This window comes from Prinia subflava, chromosome 18 (genome assembly GCF_021018805.1).
Source record: "Prinia subflava isolate CZ2003 ecotype Zambia chromosome 18, Cam_Psub_1.2, whole genome shotgun sequence".
Taxonomy (NCBI): Eukaryota; Metazoa; Chordata; class Aves; order Passeriformes; family Cisticolidae; genus Prinia; species Prinia subflava.
This window is the reverse complement of record NC_086264.1, coordinates 360,080-381,073: the sequence shown is the minus strand read 5'-3', so window position 1 is coordinate 381,073 and position 20,994 is coordinate 360,080. Positions and strand designations below refer to the sequence as shown.

The 20,994-nt window shown below is 43.9% G+C and overlaps 1 protein-coding gene across 1 annotated transcript in view; it reads left to right on the top strand.

Moving 5' to 3' along the window:
- The window catches only part of LOC134559991 (bifunctional heparan sulfate N-deacetylase/N-sulfotransferase 3), a 54,698-nt gene that overhangs the window by 19,275 nt on the left and 14,429 nt on the right, over window positions 1-20,994 (top strand). Inside the window, exons 3-6 of the mRNA XM_063415397.1 lie at window positions 4,844-4,931; window positions 5,494-5,648; window positions 8,748-8,933; window positions 11,386-11,514. Of these exons, the coding sequence (XP_063271467.1) occupies window positions 4,844-4,931; window positions 5,494-5,648; window positions 8,748-8,933; window positions 11,386-11,514 (558 nt within the window). The remainder of the gene's footprint in view (window positions 1-4,843; window positions 4,932-5,493; window positions 5,649-8,747; window positions 8,934-11,385; window positions 11,515-20,994) is intronic.

Below are 20,994 nucleotides of genomic sequence, written 5' to 3'. Positions count from 1 at the left end.
TTTTTTTGACCTTTAATTAAAAGAAATGCAGGATTTTATTTCTGCTAACTGCAAAATAATGAGATCGTTTAGCTGTTTAGTAACAGTAACCTCTTTCATCTAAATACAATTTAATTAAGTGCTAATAAAGCCGAAGTTCAGACAGAACTCTGAAAACACTATGCTAATTACTTTGCTTTATTAAATACTATTGGCACCAAGTATTTATAACCTTCAAGTTACCTTGCTGCAATTAGCTCAGTTCTCATTAGCTGGTACTTCAGCCTCCAAGAAGTGAGAAGTTGGTGAAGGAAGTTAGAAATATTTCTGAAATCTCTTGGTTGTACAAGTCATTTACCTAGATGAAAGAGCCTAATTACTTGAAAATATGTAATTGCACTGTCATCAAGATCATTATTGTATGTGATAAAAAAACCAGCTCTAAAGGAAGACCCAGTGACATCTAAAACAGTGTGTCCTGATGAAAAAACTTTTGATTGAAATCAGTTGAGCAAGGTTTTCTAAAGTGGCTCCTTATATTTTAAGAATCCTTCACTGGACACATAAGTTTGGATACCTAAGATGAAGTTGTAGCTCCTGAATTTTTTTCTTCTATTGGACACTGAAAAACTTAGGGGGCACATAACTGAGTTCCAGCCTTCTACTTTATTGACACTTAGAGGGAAAATTGGGTTACCTGTTCTCTGCCAGCAGAACGCTTTGTAGAAAATGCTGAAGGTGTTCTTTGTTTTCTTCTCTTGCCCTCTCTCTAGTGTCAGCTCAGCTAAGAGAGTGCACAAAGACAAATTAAGCTTTCTTGTCCTTTTGTCTGATGGATAGATAAAATGGTTTTTTCAGGTACACCCCTATACCCAAAGCAATTATTCTTTCTTCTGCATAGATTAAACATTTATGGTAATGGGTGTTAAATTGCTAATCTTGGAACTACAGAAAGAGTAGTCGTTGCATTTTAATGACATTCCAAAATACGTAATTTATCGTGGAGGAATCATTTTTCCCCAGGAGCAAAGCAGTCCAATCAAACAGGGATTCCCAGGCACTGGGGCTGTCTCCTGTTCCTGCTCGCGGTGCTGCCTCCAGGCTCTGAGGAGGGAGGTCGGGGAAGGCAGGTGGTGTGAAGGTACCTGGGCAGCAGCTTCTGCTGCAGCACTCCCGGAGCAGGGGAAGGCAAAGTGGTGTCCCAAAAGTGCAGAGCAAAAGGGCTTCACATCAGTTACAGCTCATTAAACCTCTCCACACCAAGAACTCCACTCAGAAAATGCCTTTAGGCCTGTGTCTTCCCTCTCTTGCAGGAGTTACAGAAGAAATACAATATGGAAAAATTGAAGCTGCTTCTGGATATGAGCTCCCGTGGAGGGAGCTTGCTCTGCTTAATTCAGGTCCTTTCACATTACACTTTATATTAATTTGTCCTTCCTTTTCAGAAGGTCCTTGCCTTTGTTGAAGAGCCAATACGACTTTAGAGATTTTACTCAAAAGCAAAATAATTCCTAATTTAATGGCTCCTTTGATAGTATTGTCAGACAGTAAAACAGTTAAGCAAGCAAGTGTTGAGAGATGAGATCTGCTTCCCAAATAAAGGAGGAAGAGAAAGGCTTTCTGGAAGATGACGGAGCTGCCCTTGCGTTTGTTGCTGACATGAAAGCACGTCTGATGTGAAGTGTAAGATGTTAATGCTGCAGCACTGTGGGGCTCTGTCTGCTTGCCAATTTAGTTGAAATGTACGTGATTACAAGTAGAATTACCAGCATATTGAACTACTTCTCTTTTCAAGTGCCTGAGTTCTTTAGCAGCTTTTCAGCAGGAAAATAGTCATAAATATGTTGGTGTGACTGCACAAAGAAGGCATCATTCCTCTTTGGTGAACCAGAGTTCAACAAGGCGATCTTGATTTATTCCTTTGATCAGTCAAGGCATTTGAGTCTGAATATTTGTGTTGGTGCTGAAGGAATTGCAACTGTCTGTTCACTGAAGACAGGCTGACTCCTGTAGCTTCTCTGTGGCAGACTCTAAAGTGAAACCACGTGGAGATACTTGAGTGCAGGAAACAGGATGGCTTCCTGGCTCTGGACGTGGGAAGCAGGTTTCGAGATAGTTTTATCCCTGGCTTTTCAGCTGATTTACTTGAACAAAACCTTTTGGCAGCCCATGTCATCTGTCCATGCCTCTGTCCTGTTTGAGAGATGAGGAAATCTGGTTTTTGCTGTCACGATAACTTCTGTCTGTCCCTTGAATTGTAACAGGGCCTTTTTCTGAGATCTTTATTTTTAGTATTAGTAAAGAAAGGGGTCTTTCATCATGTATTGAACACTTACAGTTGATTCTGGCACTAGGAATTTCCTAAACCTAGTCTGTGAGCTTAGCAAAAGTTCAAAAGAAAGTACTCCGTTGGAGCTGTGTACATGAAAGGGATGATGCAGCCAGCCATTTATCTTCCTTGTAGTACCAGCAGAAATACAACGTGTACTAAATAATTACTTACAAACATATGAAGACTTGACAGTTTTAAAATACAATCTTCAGTACTGGTGTGTTTATGTAACATCTCATACAGCTACCCAGAGGGGCTGTTCATAAACAGTCATAAAATATCCAGAAAATACCAGCAGTTTACCTTCAGCTTATAAAACAGCATGTAGAAATGAAATTTCAGGCTTTTAGTCCCCCTGCTTTTCTCTCTTTCTGTCTTTCTGATGGAAACTCACAGTAACCGGCTATGCCATCTGCTACTATATATTTTTCATGAGATTTAGCATTTTGTTTTTAGAACCTGAAAGATGAGTAAAATGTCAAGTTGCCCAGAAAATAATCGTAGGCACGACTGAAATGTTATCTGGGCTTGTCTGTACCCAGAGTGGCTCACAGCAGGCAGAGCAGGCTCACCCTTGGCTTGAGCTGATACCTTCCCAGCACGAGGCGGGAAGGTGCCATCCACGCTTCCTAAACTGATTCCCAGGGGAGAGGTGAACTCTGTGTTGCCTTGTTCCAGAAGTGTCCTGGGCCTCTTGCCCCCTTTCTCCCTCCTCCCTTTAAGAGCCTGTTTGCTATTCTGGTTTTCTGTCCACAGAGACCAGACTGGAGGTGATAAGGTGGGAAGGGGTTAGAAAGGTACAGGATAAAACCTTCAGCTCAAACAGTGGCCACAGCTCTCAGTGTGGAGGGAGAGAAGCTCCCAGCCCTTCGTGCCACCTCGCAGCCAGGGATCCCTGCCCTCGACAGTGTGGGCCCTTAGGAAGGGAATAGCTGGATTATTTTATTCGCCTCCTACCTTTTTAACCATGCAGAGATAAAATTATTTCATTGAATAGGTTCTGAGCAGCTCAGGGTTGGTTTTCACATAAATCCTGTGCAGATTTGCTGCCTTTCATTAGAATAAGGAGCCTCCTCGGAGATCTGTGCACTCTCAGCCTGTGCAAAACTGCAGGATTTTTCACTTAATATTCGCTTCTTAAGTGTGGAACTTGTTTTCAATTATCTCCATTCTGTGCTTCATTTTGCTCATTCCTTCAGAATGTCTCTTGTTCACAGGACAGTTTTCAGGCTTTGCAGTGAAAGATGATGATCTTTACCAGGTGAGCCCTGGGAGAAGAGCTCGTGTGCTCTAGTGAGGTGGATATTGCCTCAATCTGTAAAATGAGCCACATTTGAAGGAATTGTAAGTTGAGTGTACTGTGCCTAATACCCAAACTGGACTGCACCTCCTAGTATATTGTTGTCATTGGCATATAATTGTAGGCAAATCACTTATATAATGAAAGTGTCCAGGGAAACTAATTAAAATTACTGGGCCTTTGCATTTCCTGCAAAGACCTTTCAACCACCTGCTAGACCTTTCAACCTTTGACAATCTCCAGTCATTTTAGTATTTTTTGTGCAGCTAAATACATTCCCCATTCATAACACAGCTGCTCTTCTCTGACAATAGTAATGTTTTCAAACACTTTATTAAAATCATTGTGCTGTACTGTATGTTGACTTGGAAAACTTTTTGATGACCTTTGCTCATCTGTTTTGTTCTTGCTTTGCAAATTTTGGAAAGCTGGGTTTCTGTGTTCCACCTGAAAGACTGAATGAGGGAACAGCAGGGTGTAAGAGTTTGGGAGAGAATCCTGAATGTAATATGTAAATCTGAAGAGTAACAAATCAGGAGCATATTGAAATCAAAGAGTGAAGCTGTACCTGATGAATAATGCCTCCGCCTTCTTCCTACACGCTGTTTTTTTGTTTGTGCTGCTTTAGTGCAAGTACACAGATGCTGACAGTCAGAATGCTCACTGCCTGAGGAATGAGTCACAGTCTGGGGGAATCTGCCATCCATTTGATGTGGAATAGGGTTGATTGAGCTTCTTGCTGTCTCTCTGGATTTTTCCTTTTGCGTTGCCAGTGCTTTTGAAACATGACTGAAATGCTGTGGATGTACTTGAGGTGATGTAGAGAAATGTAATTCTGACAGTTCTCTTCACCCTTGTGAATGGAGCAGGGCTGGGGGGCACAAGAGGTCTGGAATTCATTCCTGGCTGTGCCCAGGTTTGCTGAGTGACCCGTGGAAGGTCTCTTCTCCGTGTGTGCCTTTGCCTTCCTGCCTCATGATTCAGGGGTAACACAGCATTTAATAGCTGGTCATCGTCAGGAGGAAAACAATGGAGCTTTCGTGCCTCTTTAATCTTTATGTGCCAATAAAAATATCTCTACTGCTCTGTCTTACATAAAGAGCTGGTTTTAAACAGCAAAACCAATTGAAAAGGCACATAACTGTAAAAATATTTATATTGTTGTATTAGATTTCTGTGCCAGGTTATGTTTTCTACAGGCATGTTTATATGCTGGTTTGTTTCTTTTTCAGGCCCTGCTTGATACTCAGAATCTTTTGAGAGCCCAGATTACAAATTTTACTTTCAACCTGGGATTTTCAGGAAAATTCTACCACACAGGTAAGAGTGAAACCCTGAAATTACTTTGCTTTTGATGGTGTTCTGTATAGTGTGAGGATAAGTAGGAATGATAGAGTCTAAGGGCCTTAATATGCTGTGTTCCTGCATTAGTTGCTGGTGTGGAACAGATTAAATGCCTCCCACCCTCCCCCCTTTTTATTAAAATTTAGTTCTCTTCAGCCTGCTTTCAAGTGGTAAATTCCACCAATCGCATAAAATTTTATATTGATTTCACTGAGGGATCCGTTAAGCTACCACAGTTCATCCTTGTGATTGTTTCATCTCTACTGTAGAAATGTAGCAATATATATTATCCCTTAAAATAATTCTGTTTTAAAAGCACTATAGAAATAGGAGAGATAAAGGAGAGAGTATTGAATAGGATGTGGGCCAGCAAAGTGGTCCTGACTGTCCCATTTTGTCTCCAATGCTTCAGCAGGAAGTATTTTAACTGCTCACAGTTTATTACATTAATATCATTCTTACTGTTTCCAACATTTGTAAAAATATAATAAAAGTAGAAACTTCAGAAATGTTTGGGGTTTTTTAATTTCCTTTGCAGGGACTGAGGAGGAGGATGAGGGCGATGACCTGCTGCTGAGATCTGTGGATGAGTTCTGGTGGTTCCCCCACATGTGGAGTCACATGCAGCCACACCTCTTCCACAATGAGTCCTCTCTGGTGGAGCAGATGATGCTCAACAAAAAATTTGCCTTAGTGAGTTATATTTTTGCATTTTTAATGTAATTCAGGTACTTACAAACCAGTACTCTGTTTACATTGGAAAAAAAAAGAATTTTCTGGAAGAATAAGTACTCCATTGAAAGGTACCAAATGACAGTGTGAAACCACGGGATGTTAGGGTTAGGTAGGTGTGCCACATCTGCAAAGTTGCAATTCTGCAGTGGTACCCAGTAACATCCTCTGTACTCCCTGTGGATCAGCTGTATGTAAACTTGTTTTGTAAAGCATTCCCTTTGTGTCACAGTCAGTGTGAAAGAGCTGCACGAGGACACGCTGGTGAGCAAAGCAGGAAGAGGGGCGAGTTTATTCACAAAACTCAGTTTTATACATTTCCTATGGTGCCTGTGGACTGGAGGAGGGAATCCCACCTCTCAAAACACATTGGCCAAGCCAACTGTCAATCAACCTTCTCACTTAAAAATATGTAAACAAGGAAAGACAGCAAAACATGGCCATTGTTTATAGTACAAAGTGTGATAAAGTAAAATTTCTGACTCCAATATGAAGAACAATTCAGAAGGCTTAGAGAAGTCTTCAAAACTTCAAAATTAGTCTTTACTAATTATTTATTTCCAGCAAAGCTCTGAATCAAAATGTTTCAGTGAGAACATAAGGAAAAATCAAAACAGATTATAGGTCTGAGAATACTGGAGAAGCAGACCACAGTTAATTTCATACAATAAGCCAAACCAAAATTGTCATATATAAAACATGTTATTTGTCTGAAGAGGGGCTCTGGTGTTAAGACCTAATGGTATCAAAATATCTCAGCAGACGTAACTTGCTTGCTGAACTACATCTGCTCTTCCAACAGCCAAATTTTACTTCTTCCTTTCCAAAATCCTCTGCTTGCTGTTCAGCTGGCAGGTGTTGGCTTTGTTCCTGGAAGGAGCAGGGGATTGGAAATACAGAACAGCAGAGTGCACTTGATGGTCATGTGTCAGTGAGTGTAGGAGAACAGGACAGACCTGACTATGAGCCAATTAAAGTTTGTATTTGAAAACTTGGCTTTTAAGTGAGACACATGCTTTCTTTCAAACAAAGATGTCACCAAGTTTGCTGTAAATTGTTGTACTGAGAACAGGACACCTTTACTTCAGTGTTTCCTTTTGAGAAAGCATTGCAGTAGGTGTTAGATTGCTGAAAATTTAAAATATTGTGTCCAGAATTGCCCTCTTAATACGAGTCTGTACTGGTGCAAGCTCCACTGGAAACAGAGTGGGTCCTTGTATTTCTGATGTGACCTAAGCCATCCTCTGGGATTGGTGAGCAGGATGGAATTTAAGGGGTGTTGTAAGGATGGTGCATTTTTGACCCTGGTTTATGTAACTTCAGCAATTGCCATTTCCCTCCCTACTTCTGGTGCTCTTAGTGCTTACAGATACCTTCTGTTAATTTTTCTGCTGTTTAGACACGCAGACACGAAGCTCCTCAGCGTGTTTGATGTGCTGGGAGCCTTTGAGTCAGTATCAGAGGTGTAGCCCCTTTGGAGAGCGGCAGAAGTGGCCGCAGCCTCGTGCACTGTCCACCCTGTGTGCGCTGTGCAGGAGATGCTCAGCTGGGGAGCAGCAGGCAGCAAGGAACAACAGGGACACTCACTCGTGGAGGGTGATGGGGCCCTTACTGGAGTGGAAGACTGAGATTACATATTTAGTACTGCTGTTGTGACATTTGAGGGGAGAAGCCTTAAAAATCAGACTTTTGTTCATAGATAAACGGAGGAGGTACAGTGGGATGGTAGAGAATGCAATTTCCGACATGCTCTGTGGAGATTTTCCTTTCTGATGTTTATGCATGCTTAAGGGCAGTAGGAAAGATAAAAGGAAGAAGAATTGCATTATCTGTGATGGAATTAAATTGTGTAAAGCACTGTAACTGATGGAGTATCCACTCTTTATCTCCTCGTGCAGTACAACCAGGAGGAAAGATGTTACTCATTCCTGTTTGTCAGGTTACACATGGTGCCCTTTATGTGTGCCATAAATTCCTCAAGGCAAACAAGAGTTTCACCATTTCTCTTTAAACACAGAGAGCTCAGGGTTCTGCACTGTGACTGAACCAGGCGTGCCTGTTAGATACAATAAATGGTTTTACTGACATCACACGCCTGTTTTTCTAGAGGTGTTCATGTTCCTTAGTAATGAGTTTACTCAGAGGAAGAGGCGCAGCTAGCAGCCAATGCTTTGCACACACTGTATGATTAGGAAATACGGTGAGGGTGACCATATCAATTCAAACCATGTTAAAAACTGTAAGAATTCAAAGGCAGCGCAAGGGCATCTTCCTAAATCAGGGCAAAATGATATCTTATGGACTGTGCATTCTGCTGATCAGCATATCAAGGAATATCTGCTATATCCTGTTCCTTTGAAAAGCAACCTGAAGGAAAGTGCATTGGATGTGAAGAGAATGTAATGGCAACAAGGTGAGTATGAGCACACAATAAAAGCCAGGATTCTTCAGAAATGGGAAATGTGCCACGGAGGGTTTACTCTACTACATCTGCCTGTAGAGTGTTACAAGTAGTTTTCTTTCTTCCATTTTTAACATGACACTAAAATAGTTAAGCTGGTTTTTGAAAGTGCATTTGTGTTTTGAACGGACTAGAGGGGAAATGCAGTGACTCTGAAATTCAGCTCCTCACCCAAGTAATTGTGAAGGGACATGCAGTGGAAATTGTGATTTTGTAGTTGTAGCTGCCAAATGCTACATGTTGTGTTGAGTATGTGCCAGTGATTTTCTCTCTGAAATCAGAGTTGTGAGCAAATTCCTTGCAAGAACTGGGAAGAGTGCAGCTTTCTGTTTAATGCATATTGAAGAAACCAATGAAAAATGCATTTATATCCTTCTTCCATGCCTACTCATAAAAATATTTTCTAACAAGGCTTTTGTCTTAAAATCCAATGTCATCTTCACCCTGCTGCTGTCCACCTCCTTCCAGATCAGCATGTTTTGATATGACTGTTAGTTGCATTTCTGACCTGTTCCTGGTCTTCTGCAAACAAAGCGTTTCAAAAGTGCCAAAACGTGAGGTTTCTTAGAGTTTTGAGAGCCATTGCTGTCATGTTTTAGGAACACGGAATTCCAACTGACTTGGGCTACGCAGTGGCTCCACACCACTCAGGAGTCTACCCAGTACACGTCCAGCTTTACGATGCCTGGAAAAAGGTCTGGAACATCAGGGTCACCAGCACTGAGGAGTACCCACATCTGAAACCTGCACGGTACAGGCGAGGCTTCATCCACAGGAACATCATGGTGAGTTGGATTGCTGTACTCCGGCATTTCATGAATAATTTCCTTTGAAGTGGAAAAGCAGGGGATCCTGGAAGTTCACATTTCAAGAAGCATGTGCTACTATGCATGAGGAGCAATAGATATTCACAGTGTCTGTTAATTAAAACCAGTCTGTTGCTGGTGATGCTTCTGCTGGTGAAGGTGCATCCAGGCCCCTGCTGACAGCAGTTAGCAGGCTGTTAACTGTTCTGGTCCTGTGGTTAATGCTGCTTCACAGAGCTCCAGGAAGAAGTCCATTTTGCATCACTTAACACAATATGCAGGGTTAGAGTTCTGTCAGGTTTTAAATTTGCGTGGTACCATTAACTGCAGGAGAGCATTGCCGGGTCACGCCACCTCAGAATCTGGCTCTGGGTGGGTACATGATTCTGTCTTCCCTGTGAGCTGTGCATGGTTGCCCCTGTTTGGCCTCCTGCCATGCCCATGTGGGCTGGGCTTTGCAGCCTGGTTTAACCCAGAGCCCTCAGCCTTGGGGGCAGGCAGAGCCTCGGGAGCTGTGGGGAAGGGGGACACCCCCCACGCCCCCCACACCACTGCAGGCTGCCGGTGCTCTCAGATCCCGCAGTTCTCCTGGGCTCCCAGCACTGGCGCTGCCAGCTGCTGTGCCGAGGGAGGGGCTGGCACAGAGCGACAGGCGGCGCTGTGCCGGTGCCTCTGGGTGCTGGGTGCAGGCTGGTTGGGGCTCACATCCCGTCACTGTTCTCTAGAAGGGTTCAGATCAGCTCTGCAGAGGGCTTGCTGCGTGTTCCCCAGGGATTTCCCTTGGAGCCTGTGGGGAGCAGGGAGTGGGGCCCGTGCTGTGCTGTGGCTGCTGCAGGCCCTTGGGGAGGCCGAGAGCCTCGGCACAGCACTGCCATCGGGAACAGAATCCTGCGGGGATTGTTCTCGGGTTGCCCTGGATACTGCTTTCCTAAGATAAGAACTAATATTGTAAAAAGTTTTGATCTGTTTTTGGGTGAAGCAAATGAAAGTGATCTCCAGAAACCTGGGAACAGAAGTGACACCAGTATAGGGTTGAGCTACAGTTTGTTCTCAAAGCCATCCCTGCGTGTGAAATAATAGGTTTGTGGATGTGCTCAGGGAGCACAAAGCATTTGGGGAAGACAGATTGACTCAGAATCTCCAAAAATCCTTCCATAAATATTTGTAAAAACACATCATTTGAAGACACGTAATGAGATTTAACACAAGGACACTGCAGCCAAAAATCTATTTCCAAAACCAACCATGTAAAACCACCTGTTCAGGGAGTCTCAAGCTTTCAGTTCCCCAGGGCAAGAGCATCAGTGTTTTACATCTGCAGGCTAACAGTACTGAGCACACTCAGTAAGAACATTGTTGTGTAAGGTTTGTCAGAGCACCTCCCATCCAGTACTGCTTCGTTCCCTGCCTCTGTGAAAAATGCTTCCCAGATTTCATCAATGAAATCCAGAGGTTCTTTAAAAACTTGGGCAAGTTTGTAGCAGATGTACAAATTCCATACATTTTCTGACAACACAGAATTTACAATCCGTGATCACAGTATTCTCTATAGCACAAAAAATGTTGAGAAAGGAAACTGCAAGAAATAAAGAGCATCTACAAAACCACAGCCTGTTTCAAATAAGGTATTTGTATGCTTTAAAGTTAGTCTATCATAACAATCCCAGTTAAGCATTACACATGAACATCCATACTCAGCTGTTGATTTTCCATAAGGAATAGACGTAATTGAAATACTTTCCAGTGAAATTATTTTCTGAATTCAGGAGAAAATATTTTGAGTTTCTGATGCAGAACATAACTGCATTTAGTAGTTCTTCATATTCAAAAGAATTGTTCTTGCAATGTTTTTAAAAATAATTTTGCTTGTACTATGTATTTCAACTGGTCTTAAAAAAGATAGCACAGCTGAATGAGAAGTAAATCTTTCTCATAAGGTGAGTATTAATGGCAAAATTCCCCGTGTGTCAGACTGGAATTATTGGTGGTGATGCCTCAGCCAAAAAAAAATCCCAGTTTGCCTTTCCAATTACAGTTTAAATTTACAACAAAGCCATCATTCAGATAAAAGTGGAACTGATTGATACGATATAGACTGATAACATTTTAGATTATCTTTGACATAATTTTAAAACTTTAGACTTCAAATACTTGGATTTAGGATGAGTGTTATGGACAGAATGAGTTTGAGGCAGCTCTGAAATTGTAATTTGGTGATAGAGATCAGTCTTCAGTTTCAAACAAAATGTGATGAATTTTTGGATGTTATGATTTTAGTGATAATAATTCATCTAGATCAGTATTGATTTCCAGCAAAGTTGAGAGGCCAAATATACCCAGCAATTACCTGTTATATGTTGCTTGTCTGACTTTTATCATCTCATTAAAAGTAGAAACTCTTGAATTTTTTTTGTTTTTTTCATAAATTCAGGTGCTTCCTAGACAAACTTGTGGCTTATTCACCCACACCATTTTCTATAAGGAGTATCCTGGAGGTCCAAAGGAATTAGACAAAAGTATTCAAGGAGGAGAGTTGTTCTTCACAGTGGTTCTCAATCCAGTAAGTACAGCGGAATTTTGAAATGTTTTTAAAAGAGTAAATGAAGGAAAAGTTACTGAATGGTCCAGGGCTGATCAGCTGGGTGTCCCAAACAGTAATGGTTACTGACAGTGAGTTGTTTTGCTTTTTCAAAGAAGTAAATGGGGATCTAATATTGTGTGTATTGTTAGTTGTACAAAGCAGTCCCCACCGCTTTTTGTTTTGTTGGTAATGCAGCAGGGCCAGCCTGTCCTGTTCTTTACTTTTGCATGAAGTGAGATGTCCGAGAGTTAACTTTTAGGAGAGTTTGAATGTTCAGAACTGCGAGGAGTATCTCAGGTATAGTTCATTTCTGTGCTGTGCCAGAGGCGTGGGGCAGGGCGTTGGGAGCACCTACTGAGGGGAGAACGCTGCAGGCAGGGAGTGCTTGAGCTCCAGTCACTTTGGGAAATTTCAGGTGCTCTCTCAGAGCAGCCTCAAGGAGGAGATGCATGTAGAAGAGCCACACTGCTCAAAGAAAAGATCTGAGTAAATGAATACATCTGCTTAACCTTTCATTCAGTGGGAGATAAACAAGGAGTGAGGGGCTGAAGCTACAGAGCACTGACAGAAGAGAGCAGTGCAGTTCCACGTGGCGTGGGATTAGGTCAGCTGCCCCAAACCCAACCTTTGAGACAAACTTGTAGATGGAAGTTTTCATTTGGGGTCCAAATCAAACATATAAATAAAATTCTGCTGTTTTATAGAAATGTAGTCACTGGGAGCACCAAAGGGAACAAAACATACTTGCACTCAAATCTTTTGGAATAACAGCCTAAATATTTCGTGCCCTTTTTTCATCTTCTGCAATGGGATGCAGTCCAAGGGAAAGCCATTTCTGAAGGCTACTGCAGCAGTTTATATGCAGGCGGATTTTTCAAGCCTCACATTCTTTCAGGCTATAGTTTTGGCTCTTTGAGAGAAGTCAGTGTTTTGTTCCCCTTTTTCATGTTCACACAGCAGAATTAGGAAATAAAAACTTTGCTTCCTTAGCACATGTGTGGTGTCCCTTCTGGAGGGCGGCATTGTTGCAGTAGGGCTTTGATGATGTGTATCATTCCAGGCACAGCACAGAAGCACTCACAGAAGGGTTTAGGGTGGGAGGGACCTTCAGGACCACCTGATTCCAACCCAGGTCAACAGAGCTGAGACCTGGAGGATTCGTTGGGTGGGGAAGGCATTGGCAGCATAGGAGTCCTTTGGCAATGGTGAGTTTTGACTGGAAGTCACCAGGTGAGCAAATTCGAGGAAGGCACAAAACAGTATATGGAGTCAGGACAAAATGTATTCCACATGGAAATACAGCCACAACAGCCAAAAACTACCTTAGAACGTAGAGAAACAGCAGAATTTAATAGGAGTGCTTGAGGCATAAGCCTTTTAAATTGAAAGAATGAAGAGAATGGAGGGGAAGACAGTGAAAGATCCGTGACTTTTGATATTCATCGTGGAGGTTTGATCATGTCTGCCTGACATCCTGGAATGTGAGTACAGTAATGTCTTTTTGTACATTATAGGTAGGTCTTTGATTCGTGCATTGCTGTGTAGACTGTGTGATCACCTGCTTATGAAAATTATAATATCCCCAGTACAATATAGGCTAAAAGAAGAGAAATTAAATGCAGTGTTTTCTAAATACGACTGTAAGCGAATATTAGGCCAAAATATGTCCAAGACTCCTTCTAAGGAGTGTCTTTGAAAAGATGATGCATCTAAACATCTGTCTATAAACAGTTGCTGAAGCTCTCAGCATTAGCCTGGCACATAGTCAGTTTAAAGACTGAGGTTTGTATCTTTGTGGGCTTAGGTCTTGCACGTATTTATGTCATGCTTTACAAGTCAGAGTTGGGCAAAAATTTAGACATTAAAATGAAGACTAAGTAGTTTTAGGAGTCTAATTATAGAGTGACATTTTGGATTTCATAAGCTTTCTTGTGTTTTCATTAAAATTGCTGGCGTTTCTTTATGTGAAACACTCAGCTGTCAAGAGGATGCAAAAATTCCATTAGGAGGCATTTTCAAAATGTTATTTTTCACTGATACAAAACTAAGAAAAGAAAACACTACCCATGAATCATTACAATGTCAGCTAAACAATGTTCTCAATAGTGAGTACATAAATAGTTAGTTTCCTAACCTGGAAAATGTGAGTGTGGATTAAATGTTAATCTTAACAAATTTCTTCATTATATTGAATTTGGAAGCAGATATCATTTTTGAAGTGTAAGTTGCCAGGCTGAGACTTGAGGAACTGGGTGCCTACTCTGAAAGAAGTGTCCCTAAGAATGAAGCCCAGAATTCCTGGGTGGTTTGGCTGTCAGTGGTGTCAGAGAGGCTGTGGCTGCTTGCAGTGTGCTCCAGGAGCACCGAGTGCAGGATGAAGCACAGGCAGCCCCAGGAGCGCCGTGCAGTGAGGCTGTGTCCTGAGAGCCAGCGTGGTGCCCTGACTCAGAGCACTGTGCAGTGAGGCTGTGCCCTGAGAGCCAGCGTGGTGCCCTGTTCCCAGAGCACTGTGCAGCAGTGAGGCTGTGTCCTGAGAGCCAGCGTGGTGCCGTGTTCCAGAGCACTGGGCAGCAGTGAGGCTGTGTCCTGAGAGCCAGCGTGGTGCCCTGTTCCAGAGCACTGGGTAGCAGTGAGGCTGTGTCCTGAGAGCCAGTGTGGTGCCCTGTTCCAGAGCACTGGGCAGTGAGGCTGTGTCCTGAGAGCCAGCGTGGTGCCCTGTTCCAGAGCACTGGGCAGCAGTGAGGCTGTGTCCTGAGAGCCAGTGTGGTGCCCTGTTCCAGAGCACTGGGCAGTGAGGCTGTGTCCTGAGAGCCAGCGTGGTGCCCTGACTCAGAGCACTGTGCAGCAGTGGGGCTGTGTCCTGAGAGCCAGCGTGGTGCCCTGTTCCCAGAGCATGGGCAGCAGTGAGGCTGTGTCCTGAGAGCCAGCGTGGTGCCCTGACTCAGAGCACTGGGCAGTGAGGCTGTGTCCTGAGAGCCAGCGTGGTGCCCTGACTCAGAGCACTGTGCAGCAGTGAGGCTGTGTCCTGAGAGCCAGCGTGGTGCCCTGTTCCAGAGCACTGGGCAGTGAGGCTGTGTCCTGAGAGCCAGCGTGGTGCCCTGTTCCAGAGCACTGTGCAGCAGTGAGGCTGTGTCCTGAGAGCCAGCGTGGTGCCCTGTTCCAGAGCACTGTGCAGCAGTGAGGCTGTGTCCTGAGAGCCAGCGTGGTGCCCTGTTCCCAGAGCACTGGGCAGCAGGTGTCCTGCGGGTGAGAGCCTCAGGAAATGCTGTCTGCAGATGCTCTGTGTCACTGGGACCCACAGCTGGCCCGGGGGAGCAGTGAACCTCACAGCTGGCAGGCTGTGCTCCTGTGCTTTGCACTGGACCCCGCGCTGGTGGCTGGGAAGTGACCCTGACACTGCTCCTGAAGGCATCCTGAAGTGCCACCAAGCTGAGAAGGAGCCCAGGCACTAAGAGAACGCTGTCACCCACTCTTCAAGCAGTAGTTTGTACGTCTGTCTCATGTTAAAGACCTTGCTGACTGCAGCGGCCCGCGGGCGAGGCCGGGCTGTATCAGGATCTTGCACAAAATGTTTCACAGGAAAAGAGAAAGCAAGCTTCAGCAGCCTTATTGTTGGTATACTGGCATTATTTCTCCCACATTATCAGTAGAATAATTGACTTACGGGGGGAGGTTGAGGGACTTGCACTGGTTTAGCCAGGGAATTCTGGGGCAAAGTCACAAGGAGAACATGCATTGTAGAAGTGTGTAGTGATGAGTGTCTTATCCAGACACATCTCTGGTTTATTGTCTCACATTGTTGCTGGCTTGCATACCACTGTACTGACTTTAAAACTTCTTGGCAGGTATTTTTCCTGATAAACTTGTTAGAATCTTCAATGATTTCAGATTCATCTCTCTGTGCAATATCCAGTGAAATTCTTGGATGAGTAAAACAGATTTCTGTTCAGTGTTTCTTAGAATGAAACTGTACCAGTTTCCTAAGGCAGTCCTTTGAAGGAAGTGAGCCATTAGGTTCTGAGCTGTGTGTAATGCAGAGGTCGGTATAGATAGACACTGCCATCAACTGTATCATTGCTGCTCAGGTCCTTTGAACTGTAGAAGATACAGACCCAGAGCTTTTCTGTCCTAGGACATGAATGTTTAAGGGTAACCAGCAGCTGATGAAATTTTTCTGTACCTTTTCTGCCCCTAAGAAAAACAAACAGAATGTAGTAATTGCATTACGTGCACTTACACACACTTCTTGCAAAGTACTGTGTGTCTGCAGATGGAAAGAAAAAGGGAAAACGCCCTGTGGAGAGGAATTTGGTGAAAGCCTTCAAATGGTTGACAGCCCAACAATGGAACTAATGTGTAGCCAGCTGTGTGCTCTTGACATGGTTACAGCAGTGCTGATGAAGAGGAAAGGCTGTTAATGCTTTAGGCACTTTGATTGATCTTAAAATAATTGTAATCTTTGTGTGCGTTCAGTTCTAAGTATTATTTTCTTCTAATTTTTACCTCTCCCCAGTTGCAGTGAGTGGAGCTGTTATTAAGCTAATTGACTTGCAGCAAGGGAGAAATTATCTCCTTTAGCACTGGAAATGAGAGGATTTGTATGAGCATCTGCAGAATGGGCTGTATCTTAATGTGACCCTGAACTGGCACTAGAGAAGAAAAGCAAAATCAAAGACATTTGGACTCAGACCTTTCCTTTCTGTCCCTCCTGCTTGGCCCAACCTCAGATTTAACTGTCCTGAGTGTGAGAAGCAGGAGAGGCTGTTCAGTCTGACAGGCGTGCCCCACGTCACGGTGAGAAAGGCAGCAGTTCCATCTCCTCCCTGTCCTCTCACACCCATAACTCCTGCAAGGGTTGCCATCAGCTTGGCTGACTGCACAACACAGGTATTCTTTGCCTTCCTCTCTGTTCTTCAAACCCACCCAGACAGAGTCTGGCATCTTGTGGGTGGAATAGGAGGAAAAAAAGAAAATTCCTAAGTGAACAGGCATTGTGGAGAGGCTGTGGAACCGACAGGAGTAGCTGTCTCTTGAGAGGTGATTCCTTGTAACAACGGGCAGGAAATGCATTGAAACTGTGGCAATGGGAAAATTTTATTCCTCTATGATCCCTAAAATTGTTGAATGGAAAGCTTTGTGCTGGTGGTTTAGAGTGGAACAGGTCTTTTGAACAGTACTAGCACTACTGAGTCACAGGGGGAACGAGCAGCAGCAGAAAATGAGCCTGGGGTTCCTGACTGTCAGATCAGCCGTTCAGAACTGCGTTAAATACACGATTTTGTTTGAGCTCTTAACTCTTTCCTGCCTCCAGCATGTTTCTGGTGGAGACAGCACTATGTAAGTGGAATTCCACTTGTTGGCAGTCTGTGAGTGGGCAGGGCCGTGGCTGCTGTGAAAGCAGCGGGACAACCTCAGGGCTAAACAGGGACCTGCAAGCTGGAGTCTCTGTGGTGGAACTGAACACAGCTTTTCTGCAAGCATCCAGGACTGAAAGGACTGTCTTTCAGCTATTAAAAATACTTACTCAATGTAGCCTCTGCTCTGGTTTGTTATTCCATCACTTTGGTAGTCTAATGGAGCAAAACCTCCTGTTTCTGAGTCTCTGAATACCTGAAACAAAACTGTTCAGAGTAACTTGGAAACAATAGCAGAACTGCAAACAGTGTCTGCACAATGCCAAATTAATTGGAATATAGGTGTTCTGAGAGTTGGATGTACTCTCATGGCCTGTAAACATGTGCTCAGAAGCTAAAATACCAGCAATATTCCAAATTGGCAATGCATCTGCTGCTAGTGCCTAGCCGAGACCACAGAATTAATTGTCAATCATAATTTAACTTCATTTTGAAGGGTTGTGCATAACTTCATTGAGCTGGGAGGCCTCAACGCTGCCTAGTAATGTTGCTGTACAGATGGGAGGGTGACACAGTGCCTGTGACTAAAGTGCCTTGATGACTGGTTTATTAGTAGGAATTTATTCAAGTTGGAATTGCCTGCAAAAGGTCTATACATGATTAAAAAAAGTGCCCAGTATGCAGTAAGTTTTTGATGACTGTTTTTTGTTACACTAACTCTTCTAGTTCTAAATTTAAAATGCCAAAATAATCAAACTCTTCGAGACCATCAGTGTCCTGCAAGTCTCAGACTTGCCTCTACTTCCCTTGCTGCCGCAGTTGATGTCTGACAGGAGTCTTCTCTCTGCTCTGGGGTGTGATCCTGGCAGTTGAGAGAGACCCTTGACCCCAGGGCAGGAGGCCGGGAGCACCAGGAAGGGCTGGTCACTCCTGGGAGTGGTGGCATCATTCCTCTGGGAGGCAGGCACCTCTGCCCTGTAAGGAAACAGCAGCTGTTACCAAGACTCCAGAAGCTTAGTTTGAGTCGTGCCCTTGGTGTATAATTTCAATAGGTGCAGCATCCTAATAATCTTGATTTTGTAGTGATCAGTGTTTTTTGGAATACCCAGCCAGTCACCATCCACCACTGGAAGCTGGGTAACTTGGTGCATTGTTTCGTTCTGTGTGAGTTGTTTGTCAAGCACCTCTCTGCTCTTGATACATAAGTTAGGTCGTGCGGGTTCATCTTTTCCTGAGACGTGATTTAACAGCAGCAGCTCCTTCTCAGTGTCAGCTCCAGTCTGCTGACCTAGAAGCTATTGCCTCTAACTGGGAAATGTTGTAGTAAGGAAATATGCAGCACAGAGTGAGCAGTCAAACAGATAAAAGCTCTCTCTCCTGCGTGCTTGTTCTCATTTCCCTACATTTCTGCAGTACCCGTCAGAATCCCAGATAAAATCAGGACTGGGGAAGGAGAGCAAATGTAACTTATGCCTCTGTCCTTTCACTCTGGGGAAGGAGAAAATGCTGAGGAGAAGCTGGAAGGAGAAGGCGGAGCCCAGGAGAGCACCTTGGCAGCCCTGATCTGAAAATGTGTGAGAGCAGGAAAGGAGCTGTTGCCCAGAGGCCAGATTTAGTCCCAAACCATCATTTTAAAGATTGCCTGCATTCCATTTCAGTTCCCTCGTGAAGGATATTAAATCCCTTGGAGAGTGTGCACTGAAGTGCAACCAAGATGATGGTTTGTTTATGAGGAACAGCTAAAAAAAGGGTGATCCTTCCGCACTGAAATAAAGAAAATGCTGAGATGCCTGAAAGAAAATATTTGAGAAGAGTGCTGGAAATAATAAAATCAAATAAGCTCTTTTTATCTGAAAGGGAGGTTAAAGTGCTTGTTAGAGTAAATATAAGTCCATTCACAAGTGCTTCCCTATTAAAGGAGGAATAAAGCAATATAGGAAGTTCTGTTTGTATTTTACAGCATTTCCCAGAGGTGGAAGATAATTGAACAAATAGTGTTATTTACTGGGGCTAGCCTTGGGATGTGGCCACAGAGGATTCCTTTTAGAGCTCCTTGTTCTGGGCTTCCAAGAGAGCAAATCTTCAGAAGCAGAGCATGCTGTTAGTTGCAGAGAAGGAACGGTGATTGTTGTTAATTAGAACGTGTTTGAATGACTCAGGACATGGTGGGATCGAGCCAATCAGAGCATCATGAGCCCAGTGAGGAAGGGAAAAGGTCATCGTTAGGTTTGTGCTGGTGTGAAAGGGCAGCAGCTGCCCTTGGAGGGCACTGCTGTGTTCCCATCCTGCTGCACAGCGAGGTGGGCAGGGAGCCACCGGCCTCCGCTCAGCTGCGGGGTTTGTGATGCCCTCTGGGACACTCCTGCTCTGCAGTGTAAAGCCAAGTGTCAGGTCATCTGTCTGGTTGGCCAAGGATGGCTTTCTTTACAAGACTCAGCCATTTAAACTTTCAACCAGCATTTGATCATCTTGGTGTTGTAAATAATTAACCATAAGGTATTTGACTTAAAAAATACAACTAAAATGGGAGCTTAGGTCTCTGGTGATTTTTCCCCTTCACTGACACAGTTTTATATGCTGGAAATTATTTATGATGATATGTCCAGTCAATTTCTCGGCCTGTACTGACATTCTTAAAATTACAGTGATATTCTCTTCAGGGACAGAATAATTGTGTTTTCCCTGAAGTAGCAATCTTCTCAACTTCTCTCGCTTTTTCCTTCATAGCAGTGCAGTAGCTGTTGGCAGGTGAGGAATTGCCAGGAGGTGAATTGACATTAAAAATGTCAGAAGTCAGCCCGCGTGTAGGAAAGAAAGGGGCTGTCAGGAAAGCAAGTTAACCTTTTATATGGAAACCTGCTGATTGTGACTTTAGTGAGAACAAGGTAGTCCTGTGGCTGCTCTGTTCCTGCTTTGAGAACTGAAATGAAAAAGGAAACCTGAAAAGGTTATGCGTTTGGTGCCTAAAGGGAAGGGGCTTTCAATCTCAGTCCTACCCACAAAGGAAGATCATCTCCTGCTGATTTAGCAGTGTGTACCTTCTGATTTTACTGTAAATACCAGCTTTTCATTCTTTTCTTTTTCTTTCTTTAAGCTGAGGACTGGAATTCCTTTACAAAAGATTAACTTCAGTTCCTGCACTAATTTCGGAATTATGACGGCGATAAGCTTTTCTTTTTTTAAAGTTGCTTACATCAGGTCTTACTTTAAATAGAAATTGCTCATTCATGGCATTAGCAGATTTATTTATAAAAAGAGTCATGTTTCTAAATCTTTAATGGAAATTAGTCCTGGAGAGTTTATCTTGGAGGAGTTCTACTTTGAAAAGAACTTCAAGTCAGAAATCACTGCTGGAGAGGCGAGGGTTTGCAGATTTCAGTGTAAGGGCAGACTGTTGGATCAGTGAGAAATTACCTTGGAAAGGATCCCTGGAGAAAGCAGGGGGTTCTGTCTCGGCCCTTCCTCAGCCCCTGAGAGCTGGTGCTTGCAGTCTGTGTCCCTGCTCTGCCCACGGCTCAGTCCAGGGGATGCCCGATGCCCTCCCGGGAGAGCCCTCACGGAGGCGTTGCTTCCTTCGGGAGGGCTGGAGGGCTGGAGGGGGGTGTGTGTCTGGGTATCACCCTCCTGGTGAGGTACTGAGAGTGAAATACCCGCAGCCTTCAAACTTCTGCTGGTTTATGTTCGGGAATATTTCACGCACAGTTATTTGAAAGTACTCAGGTTTCAGATTTTTTTTTGTCCGTTTTGTGTGTCAGGCCAGTGTTGCAGGATACCTTTGTAGAAGAGATGAGCTACTTACTCTTTCAAATTTGGACCTGCAGCCACAAGATTAAAGTCACAGCAGTGGAGCTCAGCTGCTTCCCTAGTCTGTGCCTCCTTTACTCCTCCATGAAAACAGAAATTCTGTTTTTAACATTGCACTTGTGTTCCGTTGTTTTGCTGTGTGCTGTGCAGTGAAGGCACATCGAGGTGCTGGCACTGCCCAAGCCCAGGGCAGCGCTGCCCATCCTGCGGCTCACAGCCCTTGGGACCTGTTGCAGCGTTTCCCTCTCTGACCGTGCCGAGCTGCTTTGAGCAGAGGGGTGCGGTTCGGCGGGGGCGGCGG